This window comes from Kogia breviceps, chromosome 20, assembly GCF_026419965.1.
Source record: "Kogia breviceps isolate mKogBre1 chromosome 20, mKogBre1 haplotype 1, whole genome shotgun sequence".
NCBI classification, from domain to species: Eukaryota; Metazoa; Chordata; class Mammalia; order Artiodactyla; family Physeteridae; genus Kogia; species Kogia breviceps.
The window spans coordinates 19,951,703-19,977,838 of record NC_081329.1 but is presented as its reverse complement, the minus strand read 5'-3'; the positions used below and the strand labels follow the sequence as shown (position 1 = coordinate 19,977,838).

General features: G+C 45.7%; 1 protein-coding gene and 1 non-coding gene across 10 annotated transcripts in view; one reads left to right on the top strand and one right to left on the bottom strand.

The window, feature by feature from the left end:
• Positions 1-2,241: 2,241 nt before the first annotated feature.
• Positions 2,242-26,136, top strand: part of MFHAS1 (multifunctional ROCO family signaling regulator 1) — a 112,859-nt gene continuing 88,964 nt past the window's right edge. For 8 of the 9 annotated variants that reach the window (XR_010838409.1, XR_009332931.2, XR_010838410.1 and 5 more), the window contains exon 1: positions 2,242-5,823. Coding sequence is in view for 5 of the 9 variants with exons in the window: in XM_059049381.2 (XP_058905364.1) it covers positions 2,826-5,823 (2,998 nt within the window). In the remaining 4 variants the exon portion in view is untranslated. The remainder of the gene's footprint in view (positions 5,824-26,136) is intronic. The other variant, XM_059049382.2, reaches the window with a different exon arrangement.
• LOC131747636 (small nucleolar RNA SNORA1) lies at positions 17,929-18,063 on the bottom strand. Its single transcript, XR_009332965.1, has one exon. It is a non-coding gene; the product is annotated as a small nucleolar RNA SNORA1 (small nucleolar RNA).

The following is a 26,136-nucleotide window of genomic DNA, read 5'->3' as shown; positions in this document are numbered from 1 at the left end:
TAGGCCGAGGGGGCATGTCCATTAACCCCTTGGCCCATCGGAAACTTTACCACAAGGGGTGTGGTGTCGCAAGAGGAGGACCAGCTTGTGTGCCGAGGCCAGGATCCTTCTTGCCTGAGTTTAACAAACATACTGGACACATGATCATTTTCCAGTTATATTTTATCACTGCATTCTCCCAATCTGACTTTCAGATAACTCTTGGGCAAGACTTTACAATAAGGCTTCCCACAGTATTGACTGTAACAGCTCAAGCAGGCTGAACAGCCCAGAAAGAATGTTCCTGCTGAGCAAACTCAAACACAGCAGGCTTCGGTGCTCCAGTGAGAGGCCCCAAACAGGGTGTTCTCTGGTCCTATCCAGCTTTTTTTTTTTTAATCAAAGCAAATTACAGATTATCTCCTGGCAAAGGAAAAGCAGAGTTTTTAAATACATTTGAGATGGAAATACAATCTTCTGACAGCTTCTGAAAGGGAGCAGTTTAGCCTGGGTTATTTAGATCAAACCCAAACCACTTCAGTTTACCCTACATGGGGTAGGGAGCTGATGCCTTCTCCAGTCTTCTTCCCCAGGAACTAAAGCCTGGAGGAGGTGGCGTCTGACTCGAGAATACCTAGAAGGGGATGCACTCAGGGGAATAACCCCACAGGGGGAGTTGGCACATTTGGCTCTTCTCTTCACCTGGCTGCTCAGTTGGGAGGTTGCTTCTTTTGGGCTTGTTGCCACCTCTGAGAATAAAAGGGCCAGCCTAGGGCTTCCCTGGTGGTGCAGTGGTTGGGAGTGCGTCTGCCAATGCAGGGGACACGGGTTCGAGCCCTGGACTGGGAAGATCCCACATGCCGCGGAGCAACTAGGCCTGTGAGCCACAACTACTGAGCCTGCGCGTCTGGCGCTTATGCTGCACAACGAGAGGCTGCGACAGTGAGAGGCCCGCGCACCGCGATGAAGAGTGGCCCCCGCCTTGAGAAAGCCCACGCACAGAAACGAAGACCCAACACAGCCATAAATAAATAAATAAAAATTTAAAAACAAGGGCCAGCCTAGATGATTTAGAATTTTCCTTGGGGCAGGAGGGTCTGGGGAACCCTTGAGCAATTTGATCTTCTAGGAAGCCCTGCAGGGTGAACACAGCTCACCTGTACCCTGTTAACGTGCTTGGAATATCTGGGATTCACCTGGCCCCAGGAGCGTCCTCCAGTTACAGGATGTACCATCCCAGGCTGGATAACCATCACTGGGGCATATTTCCAGTTTGAGGTGCTCAGTCACTCTCTTTGAGGAGACAAACGATTACTACTGCACCGAATTTGGGTCCCCAAATGACAGCAACATCATGTGTAGGGGAGAGCCACGACTGTTAACTGGTGCATTTAACCAATTAAATTCGGCTTTGTGTCTCAAAACAATTCGCTTGATTATTAACCAAGCTGGAGGCAATGATGGAGGTGATATTCGGAGGCCTGATAGATTTCAAGGTTTGGGTAAATTCTGAAGAAATTATTTACTTATTATAGATGTGATCTCAAAGAAACTTTCTCAAATAATAATCAAACAAACAAATAAAATAAACCTTCAAGTTGAGCATTGGGCTGCGAATTTCGCTTGAAATAGCTGCCATTTTCTTAAACCTACAGCATAAGAAGTACCGTAGCGTTGGTATGGTATTTGTTTTCCGGGGCTGTTGGGAGGATGAATGGGATACCCCAGATAAAACGGTGCGTGGGCCCCCCAATCAGTCCGGTGAGGAGCCTGCTCAGAGCCTTCTGTCTCTGTCGATCTGGCACAAAATAGGGCCTCAATAAATATTTACCAAGTACATGAACGGCTGCCTGCTTTTCTCCTTTTGTTTAGTCACTCTCCTTTTAAGCTCCTACAAAGAAGCCCAGGGCCCTGCCTGCTGCCAGTTCCACTAGGGTGTGGATGTAGGGTGAGAAGAAGGGGGATGAGGAATCAGTAAGGGAGGCCAGGGATCCGAAACGACAGGGAGGAAGAGAAAGATATGCTTAGAGGCGCAGGGCCAACAAAGAGCCAGACGCAGGCGAACCCCAGCGCTCTGCACCCGGGACGGGCCCCCGGCGCGCCCCCCGCCCAGCGCAGTCCACGCCGCCGGCCTGCACGGGGCGAGGCGCCCCCAGCCCGCACCCGGCGCGGGTCAGTGGCCCCCGCCCCCGGGGCGGTGCCGGGAACACGCGGCGCCTCCGGCGGTCACGTGGGGGCCGCTCCGCCGGGCGGCGCTGCTGCTTCCCGATCTCACCCTCCCAGTGCCCGGGACGCGGCGCTCGTGCTCCCGCCGGAGCCTGGGGAAGTAGAGAACAGGAGGCGGCCCGGCCCTGCGCCCACAGGATGCCCGCCGCGGAGCCGGGCGCCGCCGTCCTCGTGGAGCTGACGGAGGCGACGACGCTGCGGGCCGCGGGGCCGCAGCGGCAAGGGTAGCGGGGCCGCAGTTGGCCCCGCGGCGCCGAAGGCGGGCGGAGTGGGAGGAGGAGCGGCAGGCATCCTCCGCGGCGCGGCGGGCGGGCGGCGGCCCTGCTGCCCCGGCGCGCCCCTGGCTCGGGAGCCCGGAGAATGCGAGCTGCGCTCCCCGCCGGCCGCCGCCTCCCCCCGCGCCGTGCGCCCGGCGACCTCCGGAGCTGCTCGCGCCGCCGCCGCCCCCCAGCTGCGGGCGCCCGGCCGCTGGCTGCGCTAGGACCCGCCGCCGCCGGTCGCCGAGGGCTGGTAGGAAGGGAGGAGCGGGAGCGAAAGGGCCCCGGAGACTGGCGCCCGCCGGGGCGCAGCGCGGCATGTAGCTGCGGGCTCCCGCGCGAGGGTGTCGGCCCGGCCCCGCCATGGCTGGGACGGACAGCGGGAACCTGAAGACGGTAAGGCTGTGGCGGGACGCCGCCCTGCGCGCCAGGAAGCTGCGGAGCAACCTGCGCCAGCTCAGCCTCAGCGCGGCCGGGGGCTGCCCGGGGACCGACCAGCTCGACTCTCCCGACGCGCCCCAGCTCGTGCTGCCGGCCAACATCGGGGACATTGAGGTGCTGAACCTGGGCAACAACGGCCTGGAGGAGGTGCCCGACGGGCTGGGCTCGGCGCTGGGCAGCCTCCGCGTCCTGGTCCTGCGCCGGAACCGCTTCACTCGGCTGCCCCCGGCGGTGGCCGAGCTGGGCCATCACCTCACCGAGCTGGACGTGAGCCACAACCGGCTGAGCGTCCTAAGCGCCGAGGTGGTGAGTGCCCTGCGCGAGCTGAGGAAGCTCAACCTCAGCCACAACCAGCTGCCCACCCTGCCCGCCCAGCTGGGCGCGCTGGTCCACCTGGAGGAGCTGGACGTCAGCTTTAACCGCCTGGCGCACCTGCCCGACTCCCTCTCTTGCCTCTCCCGCCTGCGCACTCTCGACGTGGACCACAACCAGCTCACGGCTTTTCCGTGGCAGCTGCTGCAGCTGGCGGCCCTGGAGGAGCTCGACGTGTCCAGCAACCGGCTGCGGGGCCTACCTGAGGATATCAGTGCCCTGCATGCCCTCAAGATCCTCTGGCTGAGCGGGACTGAGCTTGGCACCCTGCCCAGCGGCTTCTGCGAGCTGGCCAGCCTGGAGAGCCTCATGCTGGACAACAACAGGCTGCAGGCTCTGCCCGCCCAGTTCAGCCGCCTGCAGAGACTCAAGATGCTCAACCTCTCTTCCAACCTCTTGGAGGAGTTCCCTGCCGCGCTGCTGCCCCTGGCTGGTCTGGAGGAGCTCTACCTTAGTCGCAACCAGCTCACTTCCGTGCCGTCCCTGATCTCGGGCCTGGGCCGTCTTCTCACCCTGTGGCTGGATAATAACCGGCTCCGCTACCTGCCTGACTCCATCGTGGAGCTCACGGGCCTGGAGGAGCTGGTCCTGCAGGGGAACCAGATCGCTGTGCTGCCAGACAACTTTGGCCGGCTCTCCCGGGTGGGCCTGTGGAAGATCAGGGACAACCCGCTGATCCAGCCCCCCTACGAGGTCTGTATGAAGGGGATCCCCTACATCGCAGCTTACCAGAAGGAGCTGGCTCATTCCCAGCCGGCGGTCCAGCCCCGCCTCAAGCTGCTCCTGATGGGCCATAAAGCTGCAGGAAAGACCCTGCTCCGTCACTGCCTCACCGAGGACAGAGTGGAGGGGAACCAAGGAGGAGGGGACACGGAGAAGGGCCACCCGCCTTCACCTCCTCCCGTGAGCAAGGGCATCGAGGTGACCAGCTGGACAGCGGATGCCTCCCGGGGCCTGCGGTTCATCGTGTATGACTTAGCCGGGGATGACAGTTATGAGGTGATCCAGCCCTTCTTCCTCTCCCCGGGGGCTCTTTATGTGCTGGTGGTGAACTTGGCCACCTATGAGCCGCTCCGCTTTCCCACCACCGTGGGCTCCTTCTTGCATCGGGTCGGGGCCCGCGTGCCTCACGCCGTGGTGTGCGTTGTGGGCACGCACGCCGACCTCTGCGGGGAGCAGGAGCTGGAGGAGAAGTGTCTGGACATCCACCGCCAGATCGCCCTGCAGGAGAAGCGTGACGCCGAGGGGCTGAGCCGTCTGGCCCAGGTGGTGGATGAGGCGCTGGCCCGGGACTTTGAGCTCCGCTCCGCCAGCCCCCACGCAGCCTACTACGGTGTGTCCGACAAGAACCTTCGGCGGCGCAAGGCCCACTTTCAGTACCTGCTCAACCACCGGCTGCAGATCCTCTCCCCTGTGCTGCCCGTGAGCTGCAGGGACCCACGCCAGTTACAGCGCCTGCGGGACAAACTGCTCTCAGTGGCCGAGCACCGGGAAATCTTCCCCAACCTCCACAGAGTACTGCCTCGGTCCTGGCAGGTGCTGGAGGAGCTGCACTTCCAGCCCCCTCAGGCGCAGCGGCTCTGGCTCAGCTGGTGGGACTCGGCTCGCCTGGGCCTGCAGGCCGGCCTGACCGAGGACCGGCTGCAGAGCGCCCTCTCCTACCTGCACGAGAGCGGCAAGCTGCTCTACTTTGAGGACAGCCCGGCCCTCAAGGAGCACGTCTTCCACAACCTCTCCCGCCTCATCGACATCCTCAACGTCTTCTTCCAGAGGGATCCTTCCTTGCTGCTGCATAAGCTGCTCCTGGGGACCAGCGGCGAGGGCGAGGCTGAGAGCCGGGGTGAAAGCTCCCCGCTGATGGCGCCGCCCGCCCCAACCCAGGATGCGCTCCGGGCCACCCAGCTCCATCATTACGTGGAGGGCTTTCTGCTGCATGGGCTCCTGCCGGCCCACGTCATCCGGCTGCTGCTGAAGCCTCACATCCAGGCTCAGCAGGACCTGCAGCTCCTGCTGGAGCTGCTGGAGAAGATGGGACTCTGTTACTGCCTCAACAAAGCCAAGGGCAAGCCTCTGAATGGGTCCACGGCCTGGTACAAGTTCCCGTGCTATGTGCAGAACGAGGTGCCCCACGCGGAGGCCTGGATTAACGGGACCAACCTGGCCGGGCAGTCCTTTGTGGCTGAGCAGTTGCAGATTGAATACAGTTTTCCCTTCACCTTTCCACCCAGCTTGTTTGCACGCTACAGCGTCCAGATCAACAGCCATGTGGTGCACAGGTCGGATGGCAAACTTCAGATCTTTGCATACAGAGGGAAAGTCCCTGTGGTGGTGAGTTACAGACCTGCCAAGGGGGTCCTGCAGCCGGACACCCTGTCCATTGCCAGCCACGCATCCTTACCAAACATATGGACGGCATGGCAAGCCATAACCCCCTTAGTAGAGGAACTGAATGTCCTACTTCAGGAATGGCCTGGACTGCACTACACCGTGCACATTCTCTGTTCTAAGTGCCTTAAGAGAGGGTCACCCAATCCACACGCTTTCCCAGGTAAGAGGGGAGAGGGATGTGTCTCCCTTGTGGTATGTTTTAAGATGCCTTTTGGGAAGATGTTTGTTTCTCCTTTGGCAGACTGTTTGCTTAACCTCACTGGCTCCCCAGTTAAGCTTTTCAAGGTAAATAGAGGGGAATTTGGGGACAAGCAAAAGGCAGTAAGTATGTGAGCAATATGAATACAGTTCCCGGTATCATGTATCATAGTCTTCTAATAGAAAGACTCAAACTTCCGAAGTGGGTTCCAGTCAAAACATTTTGGATCTCCTTTTTCCTCTTCCCAATTCAGCCTGCCTTTCCTGGAAGGAAATTTCAGATGGTTGAACAGAAGATGAGTGGTGTCTGATGCCGAGCCCTGGGCTATATAATGCTTATTAGACACATCTCGAAGGGGTGCTCTGAGTTTGAGATGTCTAGTCTCATATTCTTTTAAGTTCAGGGTGTGACCGTAATGCAGAAATTATTGCTCTCTTTTCTTAAGACGTTCCAGAGAAGAATGTTTCGTAATCGGGGTGAATGATGGATTAGTAAAGACAAAAATGTCAGTCTGTAAGGCATGACTCAATCCTGGGATGACTGTTTCACCCACTGCACTCTAGGGCATGAAAGAGAGATTACTGAAATCTCTAAGGGGAGTTTTTTGGGTATTTCTTGGTAATTTTGTGCTTTACCAACATCTTAAGGCCCGGTTTTTGGTTAAGTGTTAGAGAGTGGAGCTTTATGGAGGTGCTTTGTAAGAGATGGAAGGGACAAGAAACTGACACGAGTTTTTTTTGTTGTTGTTGTTGTTTTCTTCCTCTTTTGGGGAGTGTTTTCCAGCAGACTTTTATTTTTTTTTATTTTTTTTTATTTTTATTTTTTAACTGTTTCAGGTGAGTGGGAGAATTCCAGGACTGGTAGGATTTTTCAAGCCTGGTTAATTGGTATTCTGTGTCTATTTTGGGAACGGGTCCATTTCTTCACTCTTTGGAACTCTTCTCTAAACAGCTCTGATTTTTGTGAAGCAGGCTTAGTTAACCTTCCAAGTGTCCTAAGGACAAACCCAATAATGGCATCACTGCCAGTTTCTCCCCTCGGTCCCCCACCTCTGGGTACACTGAGGGGGGTGATGAAATGGAAGACTGTACGCCCCTGTCATCTTTGTCCTAGTCTGAATGCTGCTCGTAATAGTATCGGGAAGGAATTGGACACCAATATTTCCGAAGGTAACATCTCCCCGTTGCCCTAGATCTGGGCTGAGTTTAATTCATCAGCTGAAAAAAGCTGCCATATCCAGTTACCAGTCAGTTAAGCCGTCCGTTCTGTATGATTATCTGGTGTCTCGTCACAGTTGGTGACTTGGTAGCCCTTTCAGTTTGTTTTATATTTGCCATTGTCTTCATTCATGAAAGCAAAATTCTTCTCTGTTGTGCCACTAAATTGAAGAAAGTGGTTGAGAATTACATATTCACAGAGCAGATTATTGAAGGAGCTACTTAAAGCCAGTTCTTAACACAAAGATGGAGCGTTAATAAAACTGATGTTATTAACAACAAAGGGGAACACATAGGTTATTGAACAAGGAAGGATCTGTGCAGAGGAATTCGAAGAACTTTGAAGAGTAAACAATGAGGCTGAATTTTTTTTTTTTTTTTCTAATCTCAGCTCTTTATTTTTTAACAGTCATAAATTCCACAAGCAAGCTGTGTCCAGACGCAGAGACAACCCCATTCTCTTGTAATTGTTTTGCCTTTTTGTCTTTCAAGGAGGTTCACCTGGTTTGCGATCCAGGCTATAGGGAAGAGGTGGCTTTTTCAACGGAAAAAGCAATTAAATGATTGAAAAGTGTCAAATTATCTTATGTAGTGAGTAGGAATAACTCATCAGCTGTTTTCATAATATGGACTGTAGGTTTGTCTTGTTTATGGTCAGAGAAAGAAATTATCTTTTTTGCTTCGTTCAGGATTGATTTCTTCCAAAAGCAGCAGAGGGTACAGAGTAGTGGGAAAAGATGATTATAGTACATTTATTACATTAAGAAGACAAAGAAAAAAACCACATTTTCCTCTTTCATAATTTTCTGTGATAGCCATCATTTTTTAGTATTTGTCACAATTCTGAAAGATTTGAGAAGAGCTAAAATAATGAAAAGCTAGAAGGTGATGTAGGAACAAATGTATAAGGTTGGGTGTTCAGTTAGTGAGGGCATACATTTAAAAATATGCTCAACGAAGTCCCTGGATTATTAAAATATATTATAACTCAGCAGAAACCTTTGAATCTCTTGGTAGCCTTTTGTTTCTTTAAGAAGTCATTTTGCTTTTTAGACACGTGAAAAAGGTTGGTTACTTAGTTTTACATTTTATTAAAGTGTCACTTTCTCTTGTAAACTAGCAATTTTATATACAATGGTGAAAAAACACTGGCTGTTCAATTTGTTTCAGCTTCAAGACATTAGATTAAATTGGAAATTAATCAAAGTGTCTCCTTTGATTTTATACGGAAGAAACAAAGTTGCACTATTATCTTAAAAAGTTTGTGTGTGTGTGTGTGAAAAGCCCATTTTGGCTCTGTCCCTGTGGATGGGACATTGAATTTTCTGGCCTGAGCTGCACTGAGGTAGTTGGCCTAGGGAAGTATAACGCTAGATTTCTCTTTTCTTTATTTTGATTTACAAAAGAAATGCAATGTTTTGGAAAATGCTTAGTCACCAGGCCACTTGTTTTGAAAAGTTCTTGTAAAAAAGATCTAAGCACCGTGTCAGAGAGGTCACCTGTTTGTTTCATTTGAGATAAATGGGTTGAGTGATAAGAGAGGCTTTCAGAAACTCAAACAAGGCCCATGACTCAGCCTACACGTCAGGTGTGAGTCTTTGCCTACTTTCTGCCAGGACTTTACTGCCAGCACCTGACAGCCAGACTTCCTCCTCCTTAACGAGGGAACTCCGTGGAATGTTCTTGGCCTTGAGTAAGTTTCTTCTTGCGGGATATTTATCTATGCTCTTGTTCTTTTCCACCAACATGACATCTAAACCAGGAGAGCTGACTGCTCCTGAGGTTGAATAATGTGTGGCCTATGGATGTAAGATGTGGAGGTGAGGACGGAGGTCCACAGCGAGATTCTAGTGCTTTGCTATCCATTTCAGTATTTGAGAGGATGCTGTGTTTTTTTAAATTGGAAGAGTGCATCTTGGTGAGTTGAACTTGGGCTGCGTTTGATTTTTCATGAAATATCCTACTCTCCAAATTATTCAAGGTCACTCTTAAGATTAATTAGAAAGCAAACCAGAGCAGTAGGCAGAGAATTGGTAGATGATCTTTTATATATTTGATCCCTTTCATTCACTCAGTTGCTCAGCACCCTGCCCGCTTCTTCCTAGTCAAGTGCCTTTTGTCCTTGTTTAATTTCTTAACACACTCTATACCTCTCTGAAGCCCTCAGTGAATTTTGCCTTGTTCTGTGGCTGTTTGTGTAGGTCATAATATCTCTTTGATTAGCTTGTCCACTTGCTTCCTCCAAGCAAGAAACATGCCTGAGGCTTTGTGGCTTCTGTAAGAGCCTCTCAACTGTCTGCTGGATGATTGGTCTTTGTGAGAAGTGTCTTTTTTGTTTTCTTTGATAGTCACATACTCTGTCAGATTCCCAGGTGCTACTCCTGTAGTCATCTGGCTTTGTCCTGTGTCCCAGCTTCCCTCCCCCACACTTGTCCCTCTGGTGTTCTCATCGTGACTGTATTACCGGCCTTGCCCTTGAATAGGCCCTTCACTTTGACCACTGAAGCAAAGCAAAATTCTTGCCTTGTTCTATCTCAGTTTTAGAGTTCCTGGAATTAGCATGACCTAGTTGCTCAGATTGAATTAGTCATTGTTTTTAATTTTGCAAAGGTTATTAAATATCTTTTTGGTTTGGCTTTATTAATACTGATGCCGCTCAGCTTTTGTTTTTGTGGAGAGTCCTCTTTGAACTCTCTTGGGCTTTGTTTCATAGAAACATCAAAACCTTCGTCATGCAGTGGACGAAAGAAACTCCCTGCATAACAGAATTCAAAGACTTGAAAGGCCTTTGGAGTGCTCAGATTATTTTGAATATTAGGCGCCTCTTCTTTAAACTCTAGAATAAACTCTCAAGTCCATCCCTGCACAAGTTTAGAATTTCCTAGAGAAAGTACTTTTTAAATTTGTTAACAGACATTTTGTGTCGTCCTCTGCCACCTGCTTGTCTTATCCTCCAGGAAACCTCACCTGTTTTAGTTCTTACTCATTTTCTTCATCTGAACACCTAGAACATGTATAGGGTGTACTTCACAGGGTTGTTTTGAGCATTAGTTGAGAGTCTGTGTCGGGGAAAGCAGTTACCCCCGTGTGTGGAGGGAGTGAGGGGCTTCTGCTCCGTGTACCAGAGGGGGCCGTGGTGGGGATGGCTGATATGGGAATGAACATTTCTGGTTGACTTCTCCCTTCACCCACCAACTTGCTTCTCTCCATGGGAGTCTGTTTTGATTAAGGATCTGACCATCCATCAGGGAGATTTTTTTTTTTTTTTTTTAAATGCAGGGGACCAGTAGTGCTGGTCTCATCTCTTGCCCTCTCTTGTCTGCTGCAGCCGAGGCCCTCCTGGGCCCGGGGATGGAGAAGAGAGTTGTTTGTGTTTCAGGCTGTGCTTGGGGCAGGCCCAGCCAGGTCTCTGTTCCCCTGGTTCAGCTGCTCTGATTGCAAAACCAGGTGTCAGGTTGCTGTCAGGTTTACTGGCCTCTGGGGGCTGGCTACCTTCACTTCAGTGGGGAGGGCTGTGGAGCCCTCATTTTGGGCTGCCTTCCCCAAACCTGCTCCGGCGCTCGTGAAGCTGACCCTGGGATTCCCATTTAGTGCCTCGAGTCTGCACGGCCTGTAGAACCCAGTGACTGACAGACATCTCAGACAGCCACAGCATACGTACGATGACATGTCTTTCTTGAACCACCAAGACCCTCTCCGTGAAAGGTGTGGCAGTTTGCTCTGCGGTTGTACCCTCACTTCTCAGAGTTTTGATGTCTCATGTGATGGCACACTGCACCCTGGATGGTGCCTGGCACAGGGCTGAGCAGGTAGAAGGGATTCAAAGCGGATTGGTTATTTTTCAAGAACTCAAGAAATTCTAGTGTTTCTTAATTGAGTCCTTGGCAGAGTGGTTTTTTTTTTAGGTTGCTTGTGATGTTTTTTATCTCAAAGTGTGTACTTTAAGAGAAGCGTGTATAATTTTCCTATGGGATTTTTCTGCCACATCAATCCCTGCCCTCTGTGTACATCCTCCTGACTCTTACAGAGATGGGGGAGGAGTGGGCGAGGGGCAGCTTATCAGGATGAAGGTGAGTGAAGCGTGGAAGTTGGCTACAGAAAGCTTCCACCACCTGACATCACAGTTGCTCTCCTGAGGCAGTGGGCACTCCCCTCCCTAGCTCTTTTTATTTTTTTGGAATTTTCGAATTTTTTTTTATACAGCAGGTTCTTATTCGTTATCCATTTTATACACATCAGTGTGTACATGTCAATCTCAATCTCCCAATTCATCACACCATCCCCACCTCCCACCCCCAGCCCCACTGTCCACTTTCCCCGCTTGGTGTCCATAGGTTTGTTCTCTACATCTGTGTATTTCTGGCCTGCAAACCGGTTCATCTGTACCATTTTTCTAGGTTCCACATATATGTATTAATATACGATATTTGTTTTTTCTGACTTCACTCTGTATGACAGTCTCTAGATCCATCCACGTCTCAACAAATGACCCAATTTCGTTCCTTTTTATGGCTGAGTAATATTGCATTGTATATATGTACCACATCTTCTTTATCCGTTCATCTGTCGATGGGCATTTAGGTTGCTTCCATGTCCTGGCTATTGTAAATAGTGCTGTAATGAACATTGGGGTGCATGTGTCTTTTTGAATTATGGTTTTCTCTGGGTATATGCCGAGTAGTGGGATTGCTGGATCATATGGTAATTCTATTTTTAGTTTTTTAAGGAACCTCCATACTGTTCTCCATAGTGGCTGTATCAATTTACATTCCCACCAACAGTGCAAGAGGGTTCCCTTTTCTCCACACCCTCTCCAGCATTTGTTGTTTGTAGATTTTCTGATGATGCCCATTGTAACTAGTGTGAGGTGATACCTCATTGTAGTTTTGATTTGCATTTCTCTAATAATTAGTGATGTTGAGCTGCTTTTCATGTGCTTCTTGGTCATCTGTATGTCTTCTTTGGGGAAATGTCTATTTAGGTCTTCTGCCCATTTTTGGATTGGGTTGTTTTTTTTTTTAATATTGAGCTGCATGAGCTGTTTATATATTATGGAGATTAATCCTTTGTCCGTTGATTCATTTGCAAATATTTTCTTCCATTCTGGGGGTTTTTTTTTCATCTTGTTTGTAGTTTCCTTTGCTTTCCTTTGCTTTTAAGTTTCATTAGGTCCCATTTGTTTATTTTTGTTTTTATTTCCATTACTCTAGGAGGTGGATCAAAAAAGACCCTGCTGCGATTTATATCAAAGAGTGTTCTTCCTAAGTTTTCCTCTAAGAGTTTTATAGTATCCAGTCTTACATTTAGGTCTCTAATCCATTTTGAGTTTATTTGTTTATGGTGTTAGGGAGTGTTCTAATTTCATTCTTTTACATGTAGCTGTCCAGTTTTCCCAGCACCACTTATTGAAGAGACTGTCTTTGCTCCATTTTATATCCTTGCCTCCTTTGTCACAGATTAGTTTACCATAGGTGCATGGGTTTATTTCTGGGCTTTCTATCTTGTTTCATTGATCTATATTTCTGTTTTTGTGCCAATACCATATTGTCTTGATTACTGTAGCTTTGTAGTATGGTCTGAAGTTAGGGAGTCTGATTCCTCCAGCTCCGTTTTTTTCCCTCAAGACCTCTTTGGCTATTCGGGGTCGTTTGTGTCTCCATACAAATTTTAAGATTTTTTGTTCTAGCTCTGTAAAAAATGCCATTGGTAATTTATCTGTAGACTGCTTTGGATAGTATAGTCATTTTCACAATATTGATTCTTCCAATCCAAGAACATGGTATATCGCTCCATCTGTTGGTATCACCTTTAATTTCTTTCATCAGTGTCTTATAGTTTTCTGCATACAGGTCTTTTGTCTCCCTAGGTAGGTTTATTCCTAGGTATTTTATTCTTTTTGTTGCAGTGGTAAATGGGACTGTTTCCTTAATTTCTCTTTCACAATTTTCATCATTAGTGTATAGGAATGCAAGAGTTTTCTGTGCACTAATTTTGTATCCTGCTACTTTACCAAATTCATTGATCAGCTCTAGTAGTTGTCTCGTGGCATCTTTAGGATTCTCTTTGTATAGTTTCATGTCATCTGCAAACAGTGATAGTTTTACTTTTTCTTTTCCAATTTGTATTCCTTTTATTTCTTTTTCTTCTCTGATTGCCGTGGCTAGAAATTCCAAAACTATGTTGAATAATAGTGGTGAGAGTGGACATCCTTGTCTTGTTCCTGATCTTAGAGGAAATGCATTCAGTTTTTTACCATTGAGAATGATGTTTGCTGTGGGTTTGTCATATATGGCCTTTGTTATGTTGAGGTAGGTTCCCTCTGTGCTCACTTTGTGGAGAGTTTTTATCTAAAAAGGGTGTTGAATTTTGTCAAAAGCTTTTTCTGCATCTGTTGAGATGATCACATGGTTTTTATTCTTCAATTTGTTAATATGGTGTATCACATTGATTGATTTGTGTATATTGAAGAACCCTTGCATCCCTGGGATAAATCCCACTTGATCATGGTGTATGATCCTTTTAATGTGTTGTTGGATTCTGTTTGCTAGTATTTTGTTGAGGATTTTTGCATCTATATTCATCAGTGATAGTGATCTGTAGTTTTTTTGGTAGTTTCTTTGTATGGTTTTGGTATCAGCATGTTAGTGGCCTCATAGAATGAGTTTGGGAGTGTTCTTTCCTCTGCAATTTTTTGGAAGAGTTTGAGAAGGATGGGTGTTAGCTCTTCTCTAAATGTTTGATAGAATTCACCTGTGAAGCCATCTGGTCCTGGACTTTTGTTTGTTGGAAGATTTTTATCACAGTTTCAATTTCATTACTTGTGACTGGTCTGTTCCTATTTTCTATTTCTTCCTGGTTCAGTCTTAGAAGGTTATACCTTTCTAAGAATTTGTCCATTTCTTCCAGGTTGTCCATTTTACTGGCATAGAGTTGCTTGTAGTAGTCTCTTAGGATGCTTTATATTTCTGCAATGTCTGTTGTAACTTCTCCTTTATTGAGTTGAGTCCTCTCCCTGTTTTTCTTGGTGAGTCTGGCTAATGGTTTATCAATTTTATCTTCTCAAAGAACCAGCTTTTAGTTTTATTGATCTTTGCTATTGTTTTCTTTGTTTCTATTTCATTTATTTCTGCTCTGTTCTTTATGATTTCTTTCCTTCTACTAACTTGGGGTTTTGTTTGTTCTTCTTTCTCTAGTTCCTTTAGATGTAAGGCTAGATTGTTTGTTTGAGATTTTTCTTGTTTCTTGAGGTAGGCTTGTATTGTTATAAAGTTCCCTCTTAGCACTGTTTTTGCTGCATCCCATAGGTTTTGGATCATTGTGCTTTCATTATAATTTGTCTCTAGGTATTTTTTGCTTTCCTCTTTGATTTCTTCAGTGATCTCTTGGTTATTTATTAACATATAGTTTAGCCTCCGTGTGTTTGTGTTTTTTACGTGTTTTCCCCTGTAATTGATTTCTGATCGCATAGCATTGTGGTCAGAAAAGATGTTTGAAATGATTTCAATTTTCTTAAATTTACTGAGGCTTGATTTGTGACCCAAGATGTGATCTGTCCTGGAGAATGTGCACTTGAGAAGACAGTGTAATCTGCTATTTTTGTATGTAATGTCCTAGTAAATATCAATTAAATTTATTTGGTCTACTGTGTCATTTAAAGCTTGTGTTTCCTTATTAATTTTCTGTTTGGATGATCTGTCCATTGGTGTAAGTGAGGTGTTCAAGTCCCCCACTATTGTTGTGATTTCCTCTTTTATAGCTGTTAGCAGTTGCCTTATGTACTGAGGTGCTCCTACGTTGGGTGCGTATATATTTATAATTGTTATATCTTCTTCTTGGATTGATCCCTTGATCATTATGTAGTGTCCTTCCTTGTCTCTTTTTAAAATAAGTTTATTTATTTATTTATTTTTGGCTGCGTTGGGTCTTTGTTGCTGTGCGCAGGCTTTCTCTAGTTGCGGCGAGCGGGGGCTATTCTTCGTTGCGGTGCGTGGGTTTCTCATTGCAGTGGCTTCTCTGGTTGCGAAGCATGGGCTCTAGGTGTGTGGGCTTCAGTAGTTATGGCACATGGGCTCAGTAGTTGTGGCTCATGGGCTCTAGAGCTCAGGTTCAGTAGTTGTGGCACATGGGCTTAGTTGCTCTGCGGCATGTGTGATCTTCCCGAACCAGGGCTCGAACCCGTGTCCCCTGCATTGGCAGGCAGATTTTTAACCACTGCACCACCAGGGAAGTCTCCTTCCTTTTCTCTTGTAACGTTCTTTATTTTAAAGTCTATTTTACCTGATATGAGTATTGCAACTCCAGCTTTCTTTTGATTTCCACTTTCATGGAATATCTTTTTCCATTCCCTCACTTTCAGTCTGTATGTGTCCCTAGGTCTGAAGTGGGTCTGTTGTGGACAGCATATATATGGGTCTTGTTTTTGTATCCATTCAGCCTGTCTATGTCTTTTGGCTGGGCTGTTTAATCCATTTACATTCAGGGTTATTATTGGTATGCATGTTCCTGTTAACCATTTTCTTAATTGTTTTGGGATTGTTTTTGTAGGTCCTTTTCTTCTCTTGTGTTTCCCACTTAGAGAAGTTCCTTTAGCATTTGTTGTAGATCTGGTTTGGTGGTGCTGAATTCTCTTAGCTTTTCCTTGTCTTTAAAGCTTTTGATTTCTCCATGGAATCTGAATGAGATCCTTGTTAGGTAGAGTAATCTTGGTTGTAGGTTCTTCCCTTTCATCACTTTAAGTACATCATGCCACTCCCTTCTGGCTTGTAGAGTTTCTGCTGAGAAATCAGCTGTTAACCTTATGGGAGTTCCCTTGTGTGTTATTTGTTGTTTATCCCTTGTTGCTTTCAATAATTTTTCTTTGTCTTTAATTTTTTCCAATTTGATTACTATGTGTCTTGGCATGTTTCTCCTTGGGTTTATCCTGTCTGGGACTCTGTGCTTCCTCAACTTGGGTGGCTATTTCCTTTCCCATGTTAGGGAAGTTTTCGACTATAATCTCTTCAAATATTTTCTCTGGTCCTTTCTCTCTCTCTCTTCCTTCTGGGACCCCTATAACGCGAATGTTGTTGAGTTTAATATTGTCCTAGAGGTCTCTTAAGCTGTCTTCATTTCTTTTCATTCTTTTTTCTTTATTCTCTTCCACGTCATAGTTCTTTCTTTCTAACTAGCCCCCTACCCTTCCTTGACATTGGCCTTTAGAAGTGGGAAAGTATAAATGGTAAGGAGAGTGAAGATCTGATGGTGGCGATGCAGGAAAGAAGGTGTTTTCCATGGTGTGTCCCAGCTGTTTTGCCTTCTTCCGAGTGCTGTTGCTTTCCAGAAGCTCCTTCCAGGTTTCCTGCTGGTTTGAGTTCAGGGGAGATTGTAGAAGAGTTGCTGGCCGGAACGAAGGCAGTGATGGTTCGTGTGTGCTATATACTCTGTGGTAACAACTCCCAGACACCACTGCCAGTGGGCCTGACTTATTCGTGGAGAGGAAGGAGAAAACATTTTCAGTTATTTTTATTTTTGGTGCAGAATGCAAGAAAATATTTTCTCATTTTTCCGTCCTCGACCTAATCTCTTAGCTGCAAACAGTGATGCCTTGTTTCTTAAAGAGTATATTAGCAAAAAACTATCAGCAAACTTCTTTCTCTTTAGCTGTCAGTTTACAGAAGGCAAGGGATACTGAAGGAGAAAGAAAGTGGGAGTGGGGAGCATGGGAGCAGGGGAGAGGCATTCGGGTCCTGGTGAGTTAGTTACTGTGGTGGGTTTGCATGGGCTTTGCGAGCCTGGAGCCTGTTTTACCGCCTCAGGAGGGAACTTCCTGCCCTGGACTGCCAGTCCTAAGCACCGGGCTGTCCCAGCTGTTTCCTTCGCTTTTGCACATCTGTGCACAAGGGTGCTTAGGAGAAGGGCAAGGAGGAAAGGAAGTTAAGTTGTGTAAGTTGTGTTAAGTTGTATCAAGACTGCTCTTTGGGGGTTCCCTGTCTTGTGCCTGCCTTTCTGCGTTTTGGGTGGGGTGGCTGACGGAGTCTAGCCCTGCTGCTCTTGCTTCTTCCTCCTCTTCCTCCTTTTTATCCAGGTGAAATTCACATGCATGAAATTAACCTTTCTTAAAAATTTTATTTATTTATTTATTTTTGGCTGTGTTGGGTCTTCGTTTCTGTGCGAGAGCTTTCTCTAGTTGCGGCAAGTGGGGGCCACTCTTCATCGCGGTGCGCGGGCCTCTCACTATCGCGGCCTCTCCCGTTGCGGAGCACAGGCTCCAGACGCGCAGGCTCAGTAGTTGTGGCTCACAGGCCCAGTTGCTCTGCGGCATGTGGGATCTTCCCGGACCAGGGCTCGAACCCGTGTGCCTGCCTTGGCAGGCGGATTCTCAACCACTGTGCCACCGGGTAAGCCCAACCATTTTTTTAATGTAAAGGTTTTTTTTATTTTATTTTATTTTTTATTTTTTTATAAGTAACATAGGCAAAATTAAAGTCAAAATTTTATTTAAAGAATTCACATGTTATGATTCCCTCCACTGCCAGTCACCTTAGTTCCTCAATGTTTGAGTCATAATCTTCAAGGGAGCCCTTTTACAGAGACCTTTTGCTCAGACCACAGCTGTCATATTAGTAAGTTCACAATTCTATTTAGTTGGGATTCTCTGATCTCCACTTGAATATAGAGATGCTTCAAAAATTCCCCACCTGTAATCTTTGGGTTCCAGTTTCTTCAAGCAATTTACTTTAAGGGCCCTGGAAGTTAAATTGTAGGAAGTATATTGCTATTTTGGCAGATGATCTAAAATATATTGTTCCTTCATCATTTCTAATATTGAGAAGTTTTGTGACATCCAGTTTTCACTCACGAGCCTAGCAAAACATGTTACAGGTCTCCTTGTCACCACTGCAATAAACTTACGGTGGTGGAAACAAAACTTACGTCTCAGTGTGGCCACATCAGTAATATCTGGACACCACGCACAACACTTCCCATTTGCATCTAGAACGAAGCTTGAAATGAACCATTTTACAGTAAACAGTTCCCTGGCATTTAGTGTACTCACAGTGTTATACAGCCACAACTGTAAGTCAGGTGCTTCTGGAGGGAAGGAGCCAGTGAGGTTGGTGGCTTTCTTCCTGGGGCGAATGTTCTGGAATTCTTTTGCCAGACTCTTTGTGGCAACTTTCCTTCTAAGACATGACTTGAGAAGGGGTTTTTAAGCTAGGCCTTGAGATGCCACGCTGATGCACATCTTTTAGCACAGCTGCCATGAGAATCCTCTTCCTTAGTGTTGATGAGAGGACAGAAAGTAGGACATGTAGACTTCTGGTCTGTGCTGTGCATGTGTTACTTAATGGGGGGCTGACACACAAAGGACATGTAGGAGAGAAGCACAGGTAAGTACTGGTGTCATTACTGTCTTCTGTACAGTGCTTTTTTCCCATACAGATTTTGAGTAGAGTTCTGGAATGATTGGCAAGGCCATAGGCGGGTGTGAGGGTTAAGGGGATGGGGTTGCATTGATTCAGAAGTAGGTTGTTACCAGATTAGACAGACAAGTGTACCATACGTTTATGAGCTGGATGCTGTCATCAATCACTGTTGACTGATGACTTCTGTAAACAGACGTGTGTACCAAAGTGGGATTTTTAGGAGAATAAAATAAAATACCTGGCTGTGGTCATGAGGAGCTGAGATGGGGTTTTGGTTGATGTAATTGTTGACTCTCATACTCATGGAATCTGACTATATATGGAGAAATTCATTGCATGTTTGAGGAATGACTGGAAAAAACTGGCTTTTGCTTTTCTAGAAGAAAATGTGGTCATATGGAAAAAAATCAGGTATAATTTTGAATTTGCTTGACATAGTCATTCTTTTCAGTTATTTAAAGTTTAGATCATATGTTTGCAAGAAATCTCAGGCAGATCTCGAGAGGATGCTGAAAAAGGAAAAGGCATTGTTTCTGAGGTTTTCTCAAGACTTCCAAAACTCATCAGCCTGTTTTAAGAGGAGGGAAATGCCTCCTCTTCAGGAATCTTTTCTGTGTTTCAGAGTCATTTATGGATTTGCTTCTGTTCTGAGAGGGACTGCCATCAGCAGTGATTTCTGAACCCCAGAGACTGCATGAACACTGCCTCCAGAGACAGTCTAAATTAAATCGGGTACTGCCATATTAAAAAGATATGGCTGCTACTTAGAGATGTCTTTGTTGAGGGACACTTTGTTGGGGTGGTTTACTATTCTTAGCATATTAAATGTTGAGAGAATTAAAGTTAATTTTCTTGGATCCTCCCCACACCTAAAATGAAGCATGTGATCTTAACATTGTATTGGTACTGTGTTACAGTAGTAGTGAATTTGGAGGTAGTAGAACATGCCTCCCTTTCTCTTTTTTTTTTTGAAAAGAGGATGTTTAAAAAAAAAGGTATGGAGAAGGAAAATATAAAATCAAAAAAATATTTCTCCTAGGTACTGTTGTTTTATCAACTTTATTACTGTTTCCATGAGATTCTTATTTTTCATGCCCTAAAGGTTATTATTGTATTAATCATCACATCAGTCGTTCTCAGGGCATAGGGTTGGGAGAAAATAGGAGAATCGGTGACACTGTTGAGTTCCTGTCATGTTCTGGAGACAGCGCGAAGGGCTTCTCATGGGTGATCTCACTGAATCCCCCCAGCAACCCTAGGGGGTCGATACTGTCATTGTCCTGACTCTCAGGGGGAGAAATTGATTATCAGAAAGTTACGTGTGTCCCCCGGAATCAGAGCACCCTGCGATTTCAGCCCCGACCCTCTGCTCCTGCGCACTGTGCAGCTCCGCCTCTCGGGCTTGGGCTGCCCACCACCCTCCAGGATACGCAGACTCACCTCTGTCCCCCTCTTTCCTAGACGTCCATTCTGTGTCACTGCATGCTGTGCACTGTCTCCGTGTTGGGCATACAGGGTCTGGTAAGGCGTGGGACCTGCCCACGCAGAGGTCAGCAGAGGTCATGGTCAGGTGCCAGCGAGAGGTATGGTCTCAGAGAGGGGTTCCTGAAAGGGCTGCATTGCAACTGAGTGTGATTTCCAGTCCCAGTCAATCGCATGGAGACGTGGAGAAGGGTATTTCAAATTAGAATGTCTCTTAAAAAGGCGGAGGGCGTTCAGATAGATCAGCAGGCCGTGCCTGGGGATGGGTGTGTGTGCACAAAAGCAGCTAGCAGTTGTCACAGAGAAGAGGCTTCTTGATGGTAACTGTCATTTATGGACTGGTCAGAGTTTGCCAGTGGCCATGAACTAGAGTTTTGGGAGCACTGTCCTAGCTCATTCCTTGTCCATCAGGCAGGGCTCTGTCAAGACCACGGAGGGGATTTACGGCTCAGAGAGCTGCAGGGTGGTTTCAGATGATTGGCTCAGACTCACGATCAAGTTACTGTCGGGCTGACAGAGCACCTGTCCTGGGTGATCCCCTGCTAAGCGTGCCCCTGGTCCGGTTCTCTGCGTCTGAGTCCAGAGGGAACACGCACGTTGGTTGCTCCCCCAGCCAGATGGCTGCATGCCTCTGTGATCGCTAGGAATGTATCCAGAACATCGATTTTCCTGACTTGAAATCTTACCATAACAGATCCTTCAATAAAGGCGAATTTAGCTGTAACACAATTAGCATTTTACTGTGGACTACGTTTCCCTGTCTTTACTTTGGGCTTTCTTGTGACACCACGGACTGACTGCAAATACTGTTTTTTTAATTAATTTTGCACCGATGGAACAGCATATTTTATGCACTTTATTTGTTTGGACTCCACTTACCACGCTGTGATGGCGTTTTCTTGCACCTTTCATCATATCACCATTGGAGTTTGTCTTCCCCTGCCTGTCAATTTATCAAAATATACTTAGTTACATTTTAATTGAAATCCTAGGAGGTGCAAGATATTAAAAAACTTTGTTTTGTTTGTACTTAGTATTTTGACTTGAGACACTTGGAATTTTGTGTTGCATTTTAAAATGGAAGCGTTATAATATGGTGGTTATTTGCAAGGGCTCTTGAGATTCTGCTGGGTTCGAATCCCTGTTCCACTTGTTAGCTGTGTGACTTTGGATGTCATAACAGTTTGTCTCATAGGCTGGCCCCGCATGTTGAGTTAATACAAGCAAAATGCTTTGAACAATGCTTGACGCATGGCAGGGGTCCCTTAGGTATTAGCTGCTGCTGCTGATGTTTCTACCATTATTCAAGAAAGCACAAGTCTAAAGATCTATTTGGAAATCTGATAAGCTTATGGATAAAAGCTTATGCTTTTAAGCTTATAAGCTTATGGAGTATAGTACAGTGTGATTCTTATTCGTGAATACCTTATGCTTTTTTCAAAATGCATTTTCCCCATTATTAAAACATTTGCAAACTTGGAGTATAAAGGGGAAAAAAATACTCATAGTTGGTATCTAACATAATTACACATTTTGCTCTATTTCTTTTCAGTTTTTTTCCCCTTTAAGTTTAGGTTTATTAAAATGTGATAATCATATTGTATAAATAATTAAAAAAAATTTTAACCTAAGCTACCATGAGTATGGTTTCATGTTATTAGTAGCTACACAGTAATTATAAATGCTTATATAATAGTACATCAAGGAAATTTTTACCTTTATTTAAACATTAGACACCTGAGTAGTTTCAAGTTTTGTTGTTATGAGTAATTCTGTGATGACTGTATTTCTTTATAAAAACTCTTATTTGGGGCTTCCCTGGTGGCGCAGTGGTTGAGAATCCGCCTGCCGATGCAGGGGACACGGGTTCGTGCCCTGGTCCGGGAAGATCCCACATGCCGCGGAGCAACTAAGCCCGTGAGCCATGGCCGCTAGGCCTGCGCGTCCGGAGCCTGTGCTCCGCAACGGGAGAGGCCACAACAGCGAGAGGCCCGCATACCGCAAAAAAAAAAAAAAAAAAACTCTTATTTGGGCAGTAATCCTAGAAACAGACTCATTGAGTCAAAGGCAAAGACTGTCTAAGGTTCAGTACATGCTTATGTTGCTATTCATTTGAGGAACATTGTGCTACCTGCATGGGATGCTAGAATGATTTCACTGCACTTCCTCAGCATTGGGTGTCATCTTAAAAATGCACTAACAATGAATGGAAAACAATATATCACTGATAGATCACATTTTAATTGGGGAACATGCATGTTTTCCTCTATGAATGTTGCCTAATTGTGTTGCTTCTTTTGTGAATTGTCTGATCATATCTTTTGGGATCGTCTTATTGGTATTTTTTTTTAATCACAGTGATTTCTTATAATCACAGAGTTCAGTTTACATTAACACTTTATATATGAAAGATGATAACCTTTTGACTATCAAACTGTCAGGGAGGGGAACACTTTCCTTTACCCATTTTGGTTCTTTTGGCTGGTCTAATAATTAAGCTGACACAGGCAGATTAAGAGGAGGAAAAAAACAAATTTAATTTCATATGGATGGGGGTGCTATAGATAGGGGAGCTAAGAACTGACCAAAGCAGGCTGTTTATATACCTTTTCGACAAAGAAACAATAAATTTGTGAAGAACTGACAAGATAATCTTAGGCTTGGGTACTAATGAAGAAACTAAGCAGAGTTTGTACAGTCTTCTCTACCTTGAGTTCCCTATCTCTGGAGATAAGAATACCTCTTTTACCTACTGGTATAGGAAGGGTACCTTTCACCGGACCCGGGAGATTTATTTCCTACTTTCGGGGTGGGGGGTGGGGACAAAGGGTCAGAGTGTCCTTCTTGTAGTGGCTGTTTAACTTTAATTCAAAATAATATGTCAAAGTGGCATATTTGGGGGTGGCCTGCCCTGACCCCCATCATCCTTAAGGTGTTTTTGCCTTTTCGATGTTTAAAAAACTTATGATGTTTTGAAGTTTTAAATTTCATTTGATACAATGTATTGATAGCTTCCTTTGTGATTGAATGAAATACCATTACTATTTTTCTAAATACAGAGAAGTAACAGAAGGGATCACACAGCGAACCATAATTCTCTACCCATATAACGTCTACTGACCATAAAAAAGTAATACCTGTACGTGAATGGTATATTCAAAAGCAAAAGCCCCTCTCAGCCCCCTCCCCGAGGCCCCTTTCTCCTCAGTAAACTCTTTCTTGTTATTGCTTTCAAGGAAAATAAAACATGTGTTTTCAAATATTTTAACCTGAAAGAGATCATGCTGTAGTCATTGCTCTGCACCTTGCTTTTGGTCACGTAAAATATATTTTGGAGATGTTTCCATATGAGCAGTTATAAAACTATTGTGTGTGTGTACATACACGTATAGCATAATATTCTACCAATGGATGTACTGTTTAGTTAGTCCTATATGACAGACCTTTGATTCTTTCCAGACTATTTTATAGATTTTAAACTAAGTTCTCCACCTTCCAGAAGTTTGAGAAATACACAATTTTATTTCCTTCAGGGTTGGTGACCCCTCTTTGTGCTCAGGACACTGTCGAGATGCAATTAGAGAAAGACAAATCTCTGAGTCAAATGGTGGGACCTAAAAAGGGGCTTGGGAATGATGAAAGCTTAACTCTGTCATTTAAAATAAGGGTAATCTTTTTAATTGGCTTCTGTGATGCCTAGTGGAGTACCATTGTTTGCAGCATAATTATGCATTTCCCAGCTTAATTCATCCATTATAACATGATGTAATGTTTAGACATAGCAATAATTACAAATCTCGCATGTCTACAGTTAAATATACCACTGATCAAAATAAGACAGTGGCAGTGCTGTGTCCACGGGAGACATTAGTGAAAAAGAATTGATAATGAACTGTATCTCATTGGCTCAGAAGATTGCTTGGTAGAAACATGCCTTTCTATGCCAACTGTCACGTAGAGGCCAGTCCACCTGTGCCAGCGGGGCCATTTTCATTTCTGCCCTGTAACTAGCCCCAGAGTTCCACACCATTGTATTTTCTAGACCTCAGCTTGGTGTGTTATGCACAGATGTGCCCTGGATATTTTATCCTGGGACCAGTAGGGGTCAAAATGTAAGAGATTATCCTAACTGTCTGCTTCTCTGTGTGTGTGTCATGAATAAAGGATGGGTCTAACCCAGCCCACTAAAATGTGTTTGACCTGGAAGAACAGTAAACAGTTAAATCCTGGTAGAGTGGCTTGTGTGTTTAAAAGCTACTGAGTTGTGTATTTTGCTTAAAGCAAACAAAATCATCACCAGTCAGGTTCTTGGAGAAAAGAGATTGTTCACAGGGTCCAATGAAGTGTTGGGTCTTTCAAATCCTCCTTCTCACAGTAAATGTCCAAATTGGTTCAGACAGCATGGAGGGAAAGAGGAAGCCACGTTTTCTGAACATGTTATTAAAGCAAATATTGGCTGGGGGGATCCTGACTCACCTTAGCTGTCCAGCGACATGGCATAGCTGAGGCGCCTTTGATTCAGGGGGCTTGTTACAGGTGAATCACGTGGCGAAGAGCTAAAAAGAGAGATGGGAATTTTCTAGAACGCTGTGATGCCCCCAAACAGCTCACTGGTCTGCTGAGAGCTGGGCCATTTCGTGTCCAGGTTACAGAAACAAAAAATGAGATGCAAAGCCCCTGCAGGAGGATGCATCTGTCCCCTCTGCTGACACTGCTCATCCGCAGATGGCTAGTGAGTGGCATGGCCCTGGTTGTGGCCCCCTCTAGTTTGGGGCAGGTGTTCTTTTGAATTTCTTTCTTTTATTTAGCCTCTGCAACTATGTATGCCTTCTCGCCTCCCCCGAGAAAAACACACATGCTCACCCTCTGGTTACTGTATAATGTAATGTGCATTCCCACTGGCTAGTACCTTGCTTCCTTCTTTTTATTCTTGGTGTAGGGAGAAGGAAAATTCACTAGTTTTCTGTTTGGTCATTTCAGGAATTTGCCTTTGGGGCTCTTGGACCAGGCTTTCCTGTAGCCATACAGAGCTTATTGGGTCTGTGTTAGCCTCTCAACCACTTCTTGAAAACTGTTGATGCCACCGAGCCTTGACTGTGGGACAGGGCGCAGCGTTAAAACCTCACCCAAATAGCAGGGATGATGGCGTCTTGTTGATTACCAGGGAGGTTAAAATTTTTTTGCTGAGCCAAAAAGAGCAGGTGACTGTTTCCAGGAATTGAAAAGCTGCTGCACACCCGACCCCAGGCGTTCCGTGAAGGTTGGATCACTCATGTCATCCCTTTTTACAGTCCATAAATCTTCTGATTTATTTTGCCATCTGGGATTCAAGACGTTTATTCGTGGGGGGATTTCCATTGAAATCAGAGCCCGCTGTCAAGCAGGAGAAAGAATCAGGAATTAGAATGGTGTACATTGTTCTTAGTTAGAAAAGAACCCTCGTTCTTTGGTTGTAGACAAATATTTGCTTTTGCAGAATCTCGCGGTGTGTCGGTGCCTTTGTTCGCATCCATGCGACGAGCACGCTCTCTCGCCTTCTAAGGATTCAGGTGCACACTGGGCTCGATTTGATAATGCTTGGGGTCTGGGTGTGTGCTACTTAAAGTACGCATACCTTTCTGCTTCCTACTCCTCTGACTTAGCTAATTTCTGTAATGGGGCAGATCTTTATCTCAAGGAGTCTACATAATTTCCTACGGAGGGTGATATTGGAAAAAATGTCCCTTTAACCATAGCTAGAGATGAATATTGCCATGCGGCTTTCTTGTGTTATGCTAAACCAGCATCAGAGCAAGAAGCCTTACATCTTTTATCTTTCCAAGCCAGTGGATTAGGGAGGAAAGAAGCCTGGATCTCTGGGAAGCCACCCTGAACCTCAGTTTCTTCATCTGTGAATGAGGAGAAATAATTCGAACACTTCCTAAGCATTCGCTCTTGCTGTCACAGCCTCCTCAGATGTTATGAGTATTAAATGCATTCATGCACGCCAAGGGTCCGGAGCAGTTTTTACCGCATGGTACTGGGCTGGCCAAAAAGTTCGTTCAGGGTTTTCCTTAAGATGGTATGAAAAAGCCGAATGAACTTTTTGGCCAGCCCACTAAACATTAGCTCAGGAACACCGAGGAACTTGGTGTTGGGTTCATGCAGTATGTGGCAGGGCCCAGGCTGTC